Raw genomic sequence first — 12,500 nt, 5'->3', positions numbered from 1 at the left:
CATTGCAAATACACTAAAAATGTGGATAAGTTTAATGTTGCATTGAGTACCTAAAAAATAACCAGATGAGATTTTTAATAAAAATTTTCCACCAGTGTTCTTTTGTTTTAAGTGGTTGGAAACAATTTCATTTATCCTTTTAGTTAGTGGCTGGAAGGAAATACCACTTTTCCTTCTTCTCTATTTTTCTTCAAAATCAACTTCATCATAGAATTGTTGAAATCATCATTCCTCCTCTAACACTCGTCTCTCATTTTTCCTCCTTCCCAACACCCTTCAGGCATAGCTAGCGGCAGCTTCAGCCAGCAGAAGCACCGAGAGACACAGGCATCCCACCCTCACCAGCAGAACCAGCTCCTCTCGTCGCAACAGAATATCATCAGCGCACTTTCCCACGAGAGCCAGGACTGCGAGACTTCCCTAGTTGAGAATTCAGAGTTGTCGGACGATATGACAGGCTTGTAGGGGTAGAAGATCACCTTGATTAGGAGAGTTATCGATTTTCCTTGCCTAATATTTAGGTGTATCATGTGGGTGATTACCCTAGTTTGTTGTTTGCATCTTGAGATTTGTTATGGAAATTCTTTGGTATTGTGTATGGGTGAAAGTGTGAACACTAATCAGTTCACACACCAAAATAGTGAGTAACAATGTACAAAACTTGATCTGAAATAAATGCTTTATTTTGTCTCGTTTTATGCCTTGATCCTTCATATAGTTGACCTCCCTCTCTCCCTCTCTCTCGGAATATTTTTTCTCAAAATAATATATTTAACACCTTTCACTCATATCATATATTGCCAGGACTTATATATAAACATTAGAGTAAAACCTTAGATTATCAAAATATATTTTCTTACAAAATAAGTATTGTTTCTTCCCTCTTATGCAACCAGGGAACATCCATTACTAGAAAGACCAGTATTTATATTTTTTCATTTATAGTACGAGGGTTAATATTTTCTTATGCGGTAGATTCAATTTTCTACGGAAGGACCATCCACATGAGTGAGCACAGCCAGGCAGGCATTGGTTCTTGAGAACTGAGGATTAGACTATACCGTAATGCTGTAATGCTTTAAGGTAGATAAAGGATAGTTAGACAACCCTTAGGAATAGTTTTGATATTTATAAAAGAAATTTCTTGCATGAAGGTCTACTATGATATCCTGTATATGAACTCATTAGACAATAATCCTCAAAATTGTAGTCAAAACATGAGCAAAACTTCATGTCTATAAATACATGTATTCAGGGTGTCAGAATCCGGGTAAAATTTCTGCAGGCTGTCAGTATAAATCACAGGATCTACATTATGTGATCCATCTCTTGCCAGTTTAATTTTCCCTCTGGCAATTCAGATGGACAGGATCTTTTGAAAATTATTTTCTCAATACAGTGAAAAAAGCCAGAGCAACCAATAAATATACTTAACCAGCAAATATAGTAACCATGCAGAAGGCAGTAATCTTCAGTTTAGTACCTGTTAATACGGATTATAAGAATTTAATCGTTTATTTCCCATAGCATATAGAGTTTTAACTTTCATTACAGTCACTAATTAACCTGAGAACAAGAAACTAGTTGTCTTTTTGTTCTTTATAAAAATAAAATGCAGGTAGAGGAATTCCATTACTAATGACATCATTGATAATCTGCAAAGAATTATTGTGAGAGGCACCATTTTTTAACTGCAGAATTGAAGCAAATTCTAATGAGAAAAATCAATATGTAAAATTAATTATTCCTAATTAATTTAAGCTTCGATTATAATGTGAGCCAATGTCTTCACTGACTTCTCTTATTATTCCTGCCTTAAAGTATTTGTTGTTGTTGTCAATCACTTCACCAGAATTTTGTGGAAAAACAAAGGAAAACTAATTTAAGAATTTATTCATGTACAAATCCAGAACGTAATACCAATTACATAAAATAAGCCAATGAGACCTGATCGCACTCTACTCATCTGATTTCACTTGTTGAATGTTCAGGGAGAATTAGTCTACATGTAACCCAGACGAAAAACCCAATACACTTCACACCAGCAAAGATGTTGAACCTCTACTGAGTGAACAGCAGAAGGTCAATATCCCTTCTGGGTGATAAAACAACCATCTGACACAACTTTTAGTTATTTGTTTTATCTCAACTCTGATGTATTGATCTCATTCTATAAATTAAAATAAAATCATCATTTTTTTTTTTTTAATACAGTTTTAGTGGGACTACTTGAAAGCATATTTTGACCATAAAGTTAAATATTTAAGATTCTGTCAATTTCTGTCAGCTAATGCATACTTCTATTTCACTGCTGAAAAAAGTTACACTATATAACAGGAATCCCAACACTCACAGAAATTATTTCATTACTATTTAACTGAATAAATAAAACATTTTATATATCTTCTTTCATTTTCAAAACACTTCGGAATATTTAAAGCACATGGATTTATGCCTCCTCTTCGTCTCCATTGACAATCTGCTTAAAGGTGAGTGGAGTAAAGGCATAACCTTCTCCCTTATAAAACTTGGACTGGAACTCCACCCTGGCGAAGAAATATTTTTTATGTCATTCACTTCAATGAAATATAAATCCAGCATATTCCACACTACAACACATTCTCTCTCTTCACACAAAAAAAGAAGTTATCTATGCATGCAAGTCTTCCAGATTCCATATAAGCTCTATATGACAGAGAAAGCCTTGAATCTTACCAATGAAGACGCAGTGTGTGGAGGAAAGCTGACAGGCCTTCCATCAGCACAAGGATACTTATGGTGAGGGCCGCCCATGCAGCAAAGATTAGATACAGCATGATGCTACCCGTATAAGAACTCTGACAATGGAAAGAGAAAAGGATGTTATTTCTAACAATCAATATCTAACTTGATCAGCTCACATACTATGGAAAATAAACAAAAACATTCGAAAAGTCATTTTCTCCCCTAAACATATTATAGTGTATAACCATTTTCGACAAAATATTAGAGTTTATCAGGTCTGAATTAAATGACATTTCTCATTAATCTGACACTTGTCAGGAATGTAGTAACATCAATCACTCTCAACTAATGTAAGGGTCAAGCAAGCTTCCTTTGACAGGTTCCAATATACCTCAAATGGGATTCTCCTAAGCCTGGTTACTTACTTGTGAAAGACCAATTTTCATGACCATGTTCCACAACACCTCAGATAACTGGGCGTGGGCCAGTGATAGAGCCCACAACCGGAGGTATGAGGCAGTATGTGACACGGAGCCCAGAACAAACTCTATGGTGTGGATGGCTTGTTCGATAAACACCTCACTGAATTCAAACTCTTCTTCGTCTTCTCCATGTCCACTTGTGGTTGCTTCGCCACCCTGAATATAATTTCAATGTGAAAAATAATACAGAACAAGTAAAGCTAACAAAAAACTGTACAACAAAAATTTAACAATATTAACCAAAATGACAAACACTCACAAGCTCTCCATTCATTGCAATAACTTGCTGGTTATGGTGTATCCTCCTCTTATTGTGGAGGGCCCTCAGAATTAAAGGTTTTGGGAGGAGCATAAGTGGCACGCAGATAATACACAGGACGAGCAAGACCAGCTGGAAAGTATACTGACCCTCGAACATATACACCTTGCATGGGGTGTCTGGGTCTTCCTGAAAGACACACAAAAAAGACGGGTTAAAAAAGTAATCACCAACCAAAGCTCCCTAAGATATGTTCATAATATATGTTCAAAGAAGGAGGGGGAAAGGGAGAGAGAAAAGCATAGAATGAGGGAAAGGAAGAGGGAGAGGGAGAGGGAGAGGGAGAAGGAAGGGTGGGAAGGGGCAATGGGTAGATGTGGAGGTCCTTGCATTTCATACTCACTTTATCCCTTTTCAGTAACACCATGTTGATGAAAGTAATGAGGACAGATGGGGCACAGAAGGGGCCGTGTTCCTCACTAAACTCTGGACCAGCACCGTACATTATCCACTTGATGAACACCATGATGCACAACCACCCAAACATGCCAATGAGGAAGATCAATTGTGGTATAAACTCAAAGATCAAGCTGATGTAATTCCTGAAGAACCTGCAAGTAAAAAGAAAAAAAAAAAAAAAAAAATTACAACAGCACAAAACAAAGGAGTCCATATACTTAACAGCCTCTGCATCAGATACACAGAAAAATAAAGGATTATGACTTTCTGGTTAGTATTTGAAATCTGCCTTTATATTTTATAATCTGACATGTTTACAAATCCCAGTATTTACAGTAAGCAATGGAAGCACAAATAACTTACGTGTGGTTATAGAGAGAAACTACAACACCAAAGATCATGTGAATCACACCAATGATGATTGAAATTTTCATTTTGTAGCTGTTTTGGAAGGCAATCTTGTTCACAGCAATCTGGAAATGTTACACGTTACATTATTCAACAACTGCCAAACATAGCTCACATTGTTGAAAATCCACTTACACATAAAACATCATTCAGAAACCCACATAAAAACAATTACATCTCAAAACAACTTCCCACTGGGAAACTAACACCTAGAAACTCTACACACCTGCCACATAGGATCGAACCCAAAAGGATAGGGCTTGCCGGAGTAATCTTCGCGATCGGCCGGATCCAATGTGAGCTCCTCCCAGTGTTCGAGGTTGTGAACGGTGGCATTGGAGTTGATGTGCCACGACGATCCGAAGATGTTGAAGGACTTGGAGAAGACGTCATTGTATATGATGCCAGTGTAGATGGAGAAGCAGGACATAAGCAGGATGATGTAACGACCGCCAAAGAAGATGTTCCAGATCTAGGAGGAGCAGCAATTTAAGGGTTAATAACTAATGTATCTATATGTGTGTGTGTGTGTGTGTGTGTGTGTGTGTGTGTGTGTGTGTGTGTGTGTGTGTGTGTGTGTGTGTGTGTGTGTGTGTGTGTGTGTGTGTGTGTGTGTGTGTGTGTGTGTGTGTGTGTGTGTGTGTGTGTGTGTGTGTGTGTGTGAGTGTGTGAGTGTGAGTGTGAGTGTGAGTGTGAGTGTGTGTGTGTGTGTGTGTGTGTGTGTGTGTGTGTGTGTGTGTGTGTGTGTGTGAGTGTGAGTGTGAGTGTGAGTGTGAGTGTGTGTGTGTGTGTGTGTGTGTGTGTGTGTGTGTGTGTGTGTGTGTGTGTGTGTGTGTGTGTGTGTGTGTGTGTGTGTGTGTACAAGTGTGGAGCTTTTTTCAAGTAGTATCTTCAGAGTGCAAACTCTTAAAATATATAAACATTTTATTTTTCACTGATTACATTATATACTTCACCAGTGGGTGTACTTTGAGGAAAATGTACCTAACACACTCCAGTATTGCAGCCAATTGTTTCTTCAAAACAAAGTGATAATCAGGAAGGGTAATATCACATGACCCACCTTGTTCAAATTGTTTCTAACATTACTGGAGCCACTAAAGAGAGGTTAAACCAACCACTCCATTTACCAAACTTGTAATCCACGCATCGGCATTCCCTAACCACAGTTTTGCAAGAGATTCGTTAGTCTAATGTGATTTTATGCCTCGTACCTCTCCACTCATCTTTGCAGCAATCAGAGCCTTCTCCCTTATGACCATCCAGGCGGCAAAGGACAACATCAGCAAGCCGTGTCCCGCGTCACCGAACATCACCGCAAACAGGAAGGGGAAGGTAGTGGTGGTGTAAAGTGCTGCAAAGAAAAATGCAGGAAATTTATAAATACTATTTATTATTACATTTCTTCCTTTCAACAACGGGTCTTGCTTAATGCCTCCGCTATCTCTCATAATTTTCAAACTACAGCTTCCAACAAATATTGAAGTCTCCTATAAAGTGACAGAAATGAGTATAGGGAAATAAAGAAAAACATCAGCAACGTCTAAAACAACCACAAACTATGTTAGAAAATACAATAAATAGAACTTATCGCACCTGGGTTCACCTCACGGTAAGTAGCCACACCATAGGCATCAATCAAATTCTGGAAGCCTGAAGTAAACTTGTTTGTACGATGGAATGTCGGCGGCTTCAAGTGAGTCTTCATGCGATTCAGAATCGGTTGTACAGAGCTGCCAGATCTCTCCTAAGGTTGCACAGAGAAAAGAATATACATGGATAATTTACTGCTATACATATTGATTAAAAATGCAGCTATTCTTTTTTTTTTCATCATGCACCTGGAGTTTTATATAAAAAAAAAAAAGAAGCATTTAGAGAATAAAACACACCCACACACAAAGGCATAAAAAATTAAGACTGCTTAACTCACTGTTCCTTTACGAAGAGCATCCTGGATGACTCCAAGGTCTGAGGTGGGTATCCAGCACTCAGCAATCAGGCACTTGTTCGTCACATCAAGGTTCAGCATGTTCAGTGTATGGTAAATGGCCTTGATCTTACGCACCTTGATGAACCACGTGCGCAAGTGCTTTGCGGCAGCAGCCAAGACACGGCGCCTGTGGTCTGTGGTCTGACTAAGAACCTACCACGGAAGAAATGTTTCTAGTTAGTTTTAATCCACTATCAAAGGGTTACTGCCTGCAATATAATAGAACTAATCATTAAAATAAAAAAACTATGACTTATGTCCATATTCTGCTCTAAACCAACAAAAGATTGTAAAAAATAAGACTCTGGGCACAAATCACAAAGCTTAGCCCAGATAACCCATCAACCTGTCCAAAGCTTCTAGCCCTCAACAACCCCAAACCAAACCTACCGTTGTCAGGTCATCCAGACGCCCTTTGACACCCTGGGCCATCTCTTTCCTTTCAGCGCTGGCCTCGGGGCAAGGGTACATGGTGGCACGGCAGCCTTCGCAGATCTTCTTGACCTTAGTCTTCAGCTGTTCACCTTGGAAGAAGATGATAAAGACGGTCTTGTACACCTCTTCTCCCTGCCAGAACAAGAGCGTTTTTTCAGTGTGTGTTTTACTTTCCTGAACTCAATGCCACCAGGAAATGCTGTGCTCATTTTTTTTTTTTTTTTAAATGTCTCTGCACATAGACGGCTCTGCAAGTGCTTAGCCACAAAGGAGTCTATAACTAGACCTTGTGACCTTACCTGATTTCAACTTTCCTTGAATTGGCGAGAATTTTTTTTTTCTACTGATGCAATGAATATCGATGGTGTTATTGTTATTAAAGACATCATAATTACTATATTGTTACTGACATTAGTAACAGCAATATAAGATAAAATAAAATATTTTAAAAAATTGAGGAAAAGGGTAAACAGGCGAGACAGGCAGTACTTGTAATTGGCTCACAGGTGACCTAGTACAAGTGTAGCCATTCATCCTGATGCCAAAAGAAGGGCAAGAGAATTTGTGATATACACACATTTTCTCTTATACAACAGATTATAAAGATAATCATGTTAGAATACTAAACCTGCATCAATTCTTAAATGTGAAAACCATATAAAGAAAAGAAAGAACAATACAAAGACATAAATGCTAGCATAAATGTGGGAAAACTATGCACAGTATATCTAGTCGACAGCTAATTCAATCACTTATATCAGTATATAAACAAAGAAATAAAACAAATATATCATAACGTCTTTGCTCGGTTAAGAAAGTCAAAATAACATACCTAAGAAAGCCAAAATTTTAATCTTAACTGGAAAGCTGTCTCAAATCCACATACTTTTACTCAGAGTAGCAAAACTTCTTAGAAAATCTCACTTACTGTAATAGGATCTTCCAGGGGTTGCTGAATGTCAGCTCTGCGCACAAACACATTGCCTCTGCACACCCTCCACAGCATGCGCTCAAACATGGGCATGCGTTCTCGCGGGGTCACACCGGCCACAAAGCTAGAAACAAGCGAGAGTCAAAAACACAGGATTTGCCATCACCTACAAAAACTTCCACCAATCAAAAAACCTGACAGATAATGAGGGTCTAACCTATAAACAATTCAAAAGGACATTAACCTCAAGTATAGACATCAAACAGAATGCAATATTTAGACTTTCCTCCGTGCACCGTCCATACAACTTACCCAAGCTGGACAGGGCCCTTTCCCTCCTCGGCCGGCAGCAGGTTCTGGGTGATGCTGGTGCTAGGCTCCGAGTCACGCTGTTCAATGTTCATGGTAGACTGTACCTCGTGCTGTTCATCAGCCCAAGGTACACCACACACAGCAGAACACGTGTCCACATCACACAGCACAGCACATGTTCACAATGCACCACATACATCGCGCATCATGGCACAGTACATATCCACCCCCATACATACAGATCACAGCACATCACACATTCCAGCCCATCCATATAACAGCACACATTATATACCCACACACAGACACAAACATAATTCCACACATTTAAATAGCATCATTTACAAAAGTACAGATATTTTATAAAATAGGACCATTCATTATACAAAAATGACAACACAAAACACCCCAAAAATTTTATACATCAATAACAGTAAAGTAAACATGTATTTGTGAACAAATATCAAATAAACAGAATAAAAGGTTAAATAACATAAGTTTAGATTAGTAATTATTAATGCATTATTGATATCCCAAATCATCAATACCATCAATATTAACATTAATATTCAATTCAATATTTCACCAAATCAAAATTTGAACACAATTATATATATATATATATATATATATATATATGTATGTATCCATAAATATCATATGCATCCCATGAAATTCATTCACATTGATATCCACACACATCCAAATAATCATGCACATCCAAGGTACATCCACACATCCACACAATCACGACCATACAGAGGAAAAAAACAAAAAAAGGATTAGTTATTAGTACAATCACATTATTTACATCCCTACCTATTAATTGCTTGTAGATATTAATCCCCCATTTTACCAAAAATATTATGATAGGCAATATAAAATACTAACTCCTTGTTAACTATTAGTAACCGTATATCTATCACCTTTGGAACGTACAAATGAAAGTCCACTGATCAAGCCCATTCTATCAGTTTCCAATGTTTAAACAGATTTGTATATGATTTGCAAACAGGGTCAAACCTCTACACTTAATCTGGTTCATCTTCACCAGTAACAATGTGCCTTATGGACTAAATATACATAGCTTTTAAAATCATTAAAATCACGCTCTATTTGAAGAGGAACAATGGGTTGCCTGCAGTGGACTTTAACCTGTTGCCTCAAAAGTCTATCAAAGTATATTAAACCAAAAATATAACCTGTTACATTTCCTTCTAATAACCACTGGTTAAAACTCTTTATGAAACAACATAAATATATATGTAAATAGGTCTACCTATAATATTACAAGCAGCTGTCCAATGCATGTTATAAATTAATATTTATCTTCATACAAATATAATTAAAACAGATTAAAAAAAAAAAACTATTATTCTATTCAACCAAGGCTTGAATGTAAATCAGAAACAATCTTTTAGCAAACAGACATGCTGCATGTAAAAAAAAAAATTAAAAAAATAAGGACACCTTAAAACTGTCACCACTCCTAAATAATTGGACAGACCAACAACACCACTTAAAAATTATGATTATAGTTATTATGATTATCATCACCTAAATATACCACCTTATCTTTTGAGTTCAAAACACACCTTTCAAGGACATGTTTGAAAGAAACATTTCACCATCTGTTGATAAGAAATAAAAAGTTTCTCCACTACTACCTAGGGACATGCAATCACATCTTCCATGATCAGTTAACTCTCCAACTGTACATGTTAAAATCATTAATTAAAATTTCTTCATATTCTGCAGGTAAAACAATATTACTCTAGTTCACTTCTTCCTATAAAAACAAATAAAGTTTGAAGTCTAGCATACTGAAGTCACACAATATGAATCCACATCAACTTTACCTTTTTGGAGAGTGAACTGCGACCACAGACAATATGATCAGGTGAACCGCACCTAATTAATAGTTAGTAAAAGCTCAAGAGATACCATCATGCACAGATTCAGAGGACAGAATTCACTCAGTAAGAAATAAAGCAACTATAGTTACTAAAAGTAACAATATAAAAGACAGGAAATTTGCCCACATCTCTAAGTTTCCACATGAGTTCAGTTTAGTCTCTGTCCATAAATCATTTCCTGTTAACTTTACCCTATACACTGACATTTCAACATTTACAAATTCAATATCCTAATGTATAATCCAAAGACTTGTGTTTGAGTCTTGATATTATATCAACCCCTCCAATATTCACCATCAACTCATTTTTTCTATGAATCATCAATTAAGTGAAATATGGCTATTATCAAGTAATTCCAAGGTTTACCGAGAGTCTAGCCTGTTGTAGTATAAAAAAAACAACCAAGGAAAATCAAATAAAAAAGATTAATGAAAGGAAAATGCAGAAACAACATCTCTGGAATCTCAAGTGCTGATATTCTTAGCAAGACAAAGATTTCATTATTTCCAATGGACATGCAGGACCAAACAAGTTCACTTAAAATAAATGTGCTTAGAGGATTGAAGGTACATGCCCCCCCCCCCCCCCTAAAAACAGCCAAACTGAACAGCAACTAACATTTCAACTTAAAAAAGTAAAATGTTTCTGATTGCAGTTTATCAATATACTAAATTAAATAATTTTGAATCATTCTGGTAATCCCTTTCAACAGTGCAAGCCAATTTACACCTCTGCATTAAAATAAAAGGGGATACTTCACTCACAATGTAAGAAATTTAAAATAAGAAGAAAACAAAATATATAACTAGCAAGCAAGGTGCAACATACATAATGACTATCAAACTCTTACCTTGCAACTCACTACCTAACATTTGGTGGCTGTGAAAAAATCAATTTATAGATGTAGTTATAAGATTCTATGTCAATAGAAAAAAAAAATTAAAAATGAATAATTAAATAAGAATTAATCTTCATTATTATTTATTATACTTCATTATTACGTTACTATGTACTATGCTTCCCATTTCTCGTATGAAGGATTTTTTTCCAGTACATTTTCCTTATTTCTCTAATATTCTTTTCTTTAATATGCTTTCTACTGAGCTACATACATGACTTTTTTTTAATTTATCTAATATACATTCCAACAAATTTGAGGAAATGGTCATTTGTCTTATTAAAAAGTGGCAAGATAGTATTTGTATATACATGCACAATTCCCTTACTTAAACATGCATGTGAAAAAAAGGTAATCAGCCATTAGCATCAAGTCACAGCACGCGGACCAATCAATGTTTACACTGTAAACATTCTCACACCATTGCATTCTTTCCAAACACCATCACAAAGTTCTACTTCAACTGTACGATTCTTTAGAAATACTTTTGTACATCATGCACAGGAAAGATCTTGTATCTGACCATCATACAATCAATTCAGGAAATTGCAGGCAACATACAACAGAAAGCAGCTAGAAAATCACACAAGCACAAATCACAGAGCCTCATATGCACAGAATACAAGTGAGCACTTCAGTATAAACATGTAACACAAGAAGCTATGTAAACTTACTTCGAATAAAGAAAGATCAAAAGCTACTCAAAATGTATTTATTGAAATCTATAACTGAGAGGAAATCAAGTTTTATAAAATCAATTTCATAGAAGCACTGAGTCATGAGTTAAAATACTAGCTGAAGACTCTTAAAAATAGTTGCATTCAAGAACAGGAACTTCAATTTTGAATCCTTCATGCAAATTTTTTTTATACAACAAATCAATCAGCTAAGAGAGAAATTCAAGCTCTGCCATGTCAAATAAGCATACTGTAAGAGAATGCCAGAAGAGAAGTGAAAAGAGAAAATATGAAGTGACTCTGGCATTAGGGTTTGCAGCACCGACCTCGTCAAAGAAGAGCTGGGTGGTCATAAGGACGTGCTTGAGCTCCGTCAGCTCCAGAGAGTTCTTCTTGAGTGTCTCGGCATTGGAGTTGACTTCCTTCATCTCATTTTCCAGCTTCTCGAATGTCGCCTGGAGAAGGAATTCAAGGGGGAGAGTCAATTGGAATAGAGGAAGGAACAAGGAAAAACATCAACAACCACCATAAAGAATATCGTACGTATTTTGAGCATCAAGAAAATACTCAGGTCTGCATTACCTCCAGATCAATCATCTCCCTTGGTTGGGGTGCCTCTGGGTTTTCGCCATTGTCCAGAATGGGAACGTTGTCCTTCTTCATCTCAGTCTCCAGATACCTCAACTTGCGTTCCATCTCATCGCATCGGCGAACTTCGTGCACAAACTTGCGTTGGAAGGCATTTACATCTGGATTAAGCTGAAATTATAATAAAAAAATTACTTGAATATACTCAGAGGAAATACAACCTTATACAATAAACCTTAGCCATGTATTTCCTGAAAAATTAGGAATAAATTGATAACAGAAAAGTACCATGATTGATGTTCATTATGTTCTCCTAACTCCTTCAGCAATAAAATCACACAAGAATATTATCCAATCACCATATAATGGGCAAAAAGATCAATTACATGTTACTGATCTATATTTAGACATCCATATT

At 36.5% G+C, this 12,500-nt stretch overlaps 2 protein-coding genes across 11 annotated transcripts in view; one reads left to right on the top strand and one right to left on the bottom strand.

The window, feature by feature from the left end:
- The window catches only part of LOC125027022, a 6,063-nt gene extending 5,374 nt beyond the window's left edge, over positions 1-689 (top strand). For 8 of the 9 annotated variants that reach the window (XM_047615638.1, XM_047615641.1, XM_047615639.1 and 5 more), the window contains exon 7: positions 281-689. In XM_047615638.1, coding sequence (XP_047471594.1) covers positions 281-465 — 185 coding nt within the window. In that variant the 3' untranslated portion in view covers positions 466-689. The remainder of the gene's footprint in view (positions 1-280) is intronic. The other variant, XR_007114975.1, reaches the window with a different exon arrangement.
- A 1,189-nt stretch (positions 690-1,878) lies between these two features.
- The window catches only part of LOC125027021 (V-type proton ATPase 116 kDa subunit a 1-like), a 12,656-nt gene continuing 2,034 nt past the window's right edge, over positions 1,879-12,500 (bottom strand). Inside the window, exons 3-17 of one of the 2 annotated variants that reach the window (XM_047615634.1) lie at positions 12,077-12,253; positions 11,821-11,949; positions 8,004-8,113; positions 7,689-7,815; positions 6,716-6,892; positions 6,266-6,478; positions 5,929-6,079; positions 5,547-5,686; positions 4,559-4,804; positions 4,288-4,397; positions 3,869-4,076; positions 3,466-3,654; positions 3,150-3,362; positions 2,716-2,837; positions 1,879-2,546 (exon numbers count right to left, since the gene is read on the bottom strand). In XM_047615634.1, the coding sequence (XP_047471590.1) occupies positions 2,450-2,546; positions 2,716-2,837; positions 3,150-3,362; positions 3,466-3,654; positions 3,869-4,076; positions 4,288-4,397; positions 4,559-4,804; positions 5,547-5,686; positions 5,929-6,079; positions 6,266-6,478; positions 6,716-6,892; positions 7,689-7,815; positions 8,004-8,113; positions 11,821-11,949; positions 12,077-12,253 (2,409 nt within the window). In that variant the 3' untranslated portion in view covers positions 1,879-2,449. The remainder of the gene's footprint in view (positions 2,547-2,715; positions 2,838-3,149; positions 3,363-3,465; positions 3,655-3,868; positions 4,077-4,287; positions 4,398-4,558; positions 4,805-5,546; positions 5,687-5,928; positions 6,080-6,265; positions 6,479-6,715; positions 6,893-7,688; positions 7,816-8,003; positions 8,114-11,820; positions 11,950-12,076; positions 12,254-12,500) is intronic. The other variant, XM_047615635.1, reaches the window with a different exon arrangement.

This window comes from Penaeus chinensis, chromosome 7 (genome assembly GCF_019202785.1).
Source record: "Penaeus chinensis breed Huanghai No. 1 chromosome 7, ASM1920278v2, whole genome shotgun sequence".
Taxonomy (NCBI): domain Eukaryota; kingdom Metazoa; phylum Arthropoda; class Malacostraca; order Decapoda; family Penaeidae; genus Penaeus; species Penaeus chinensis.
Note: the sequence above shows the minus strand (reverse complement) of the source record. Positions and strands in the feature narration are given on the sequence as shown.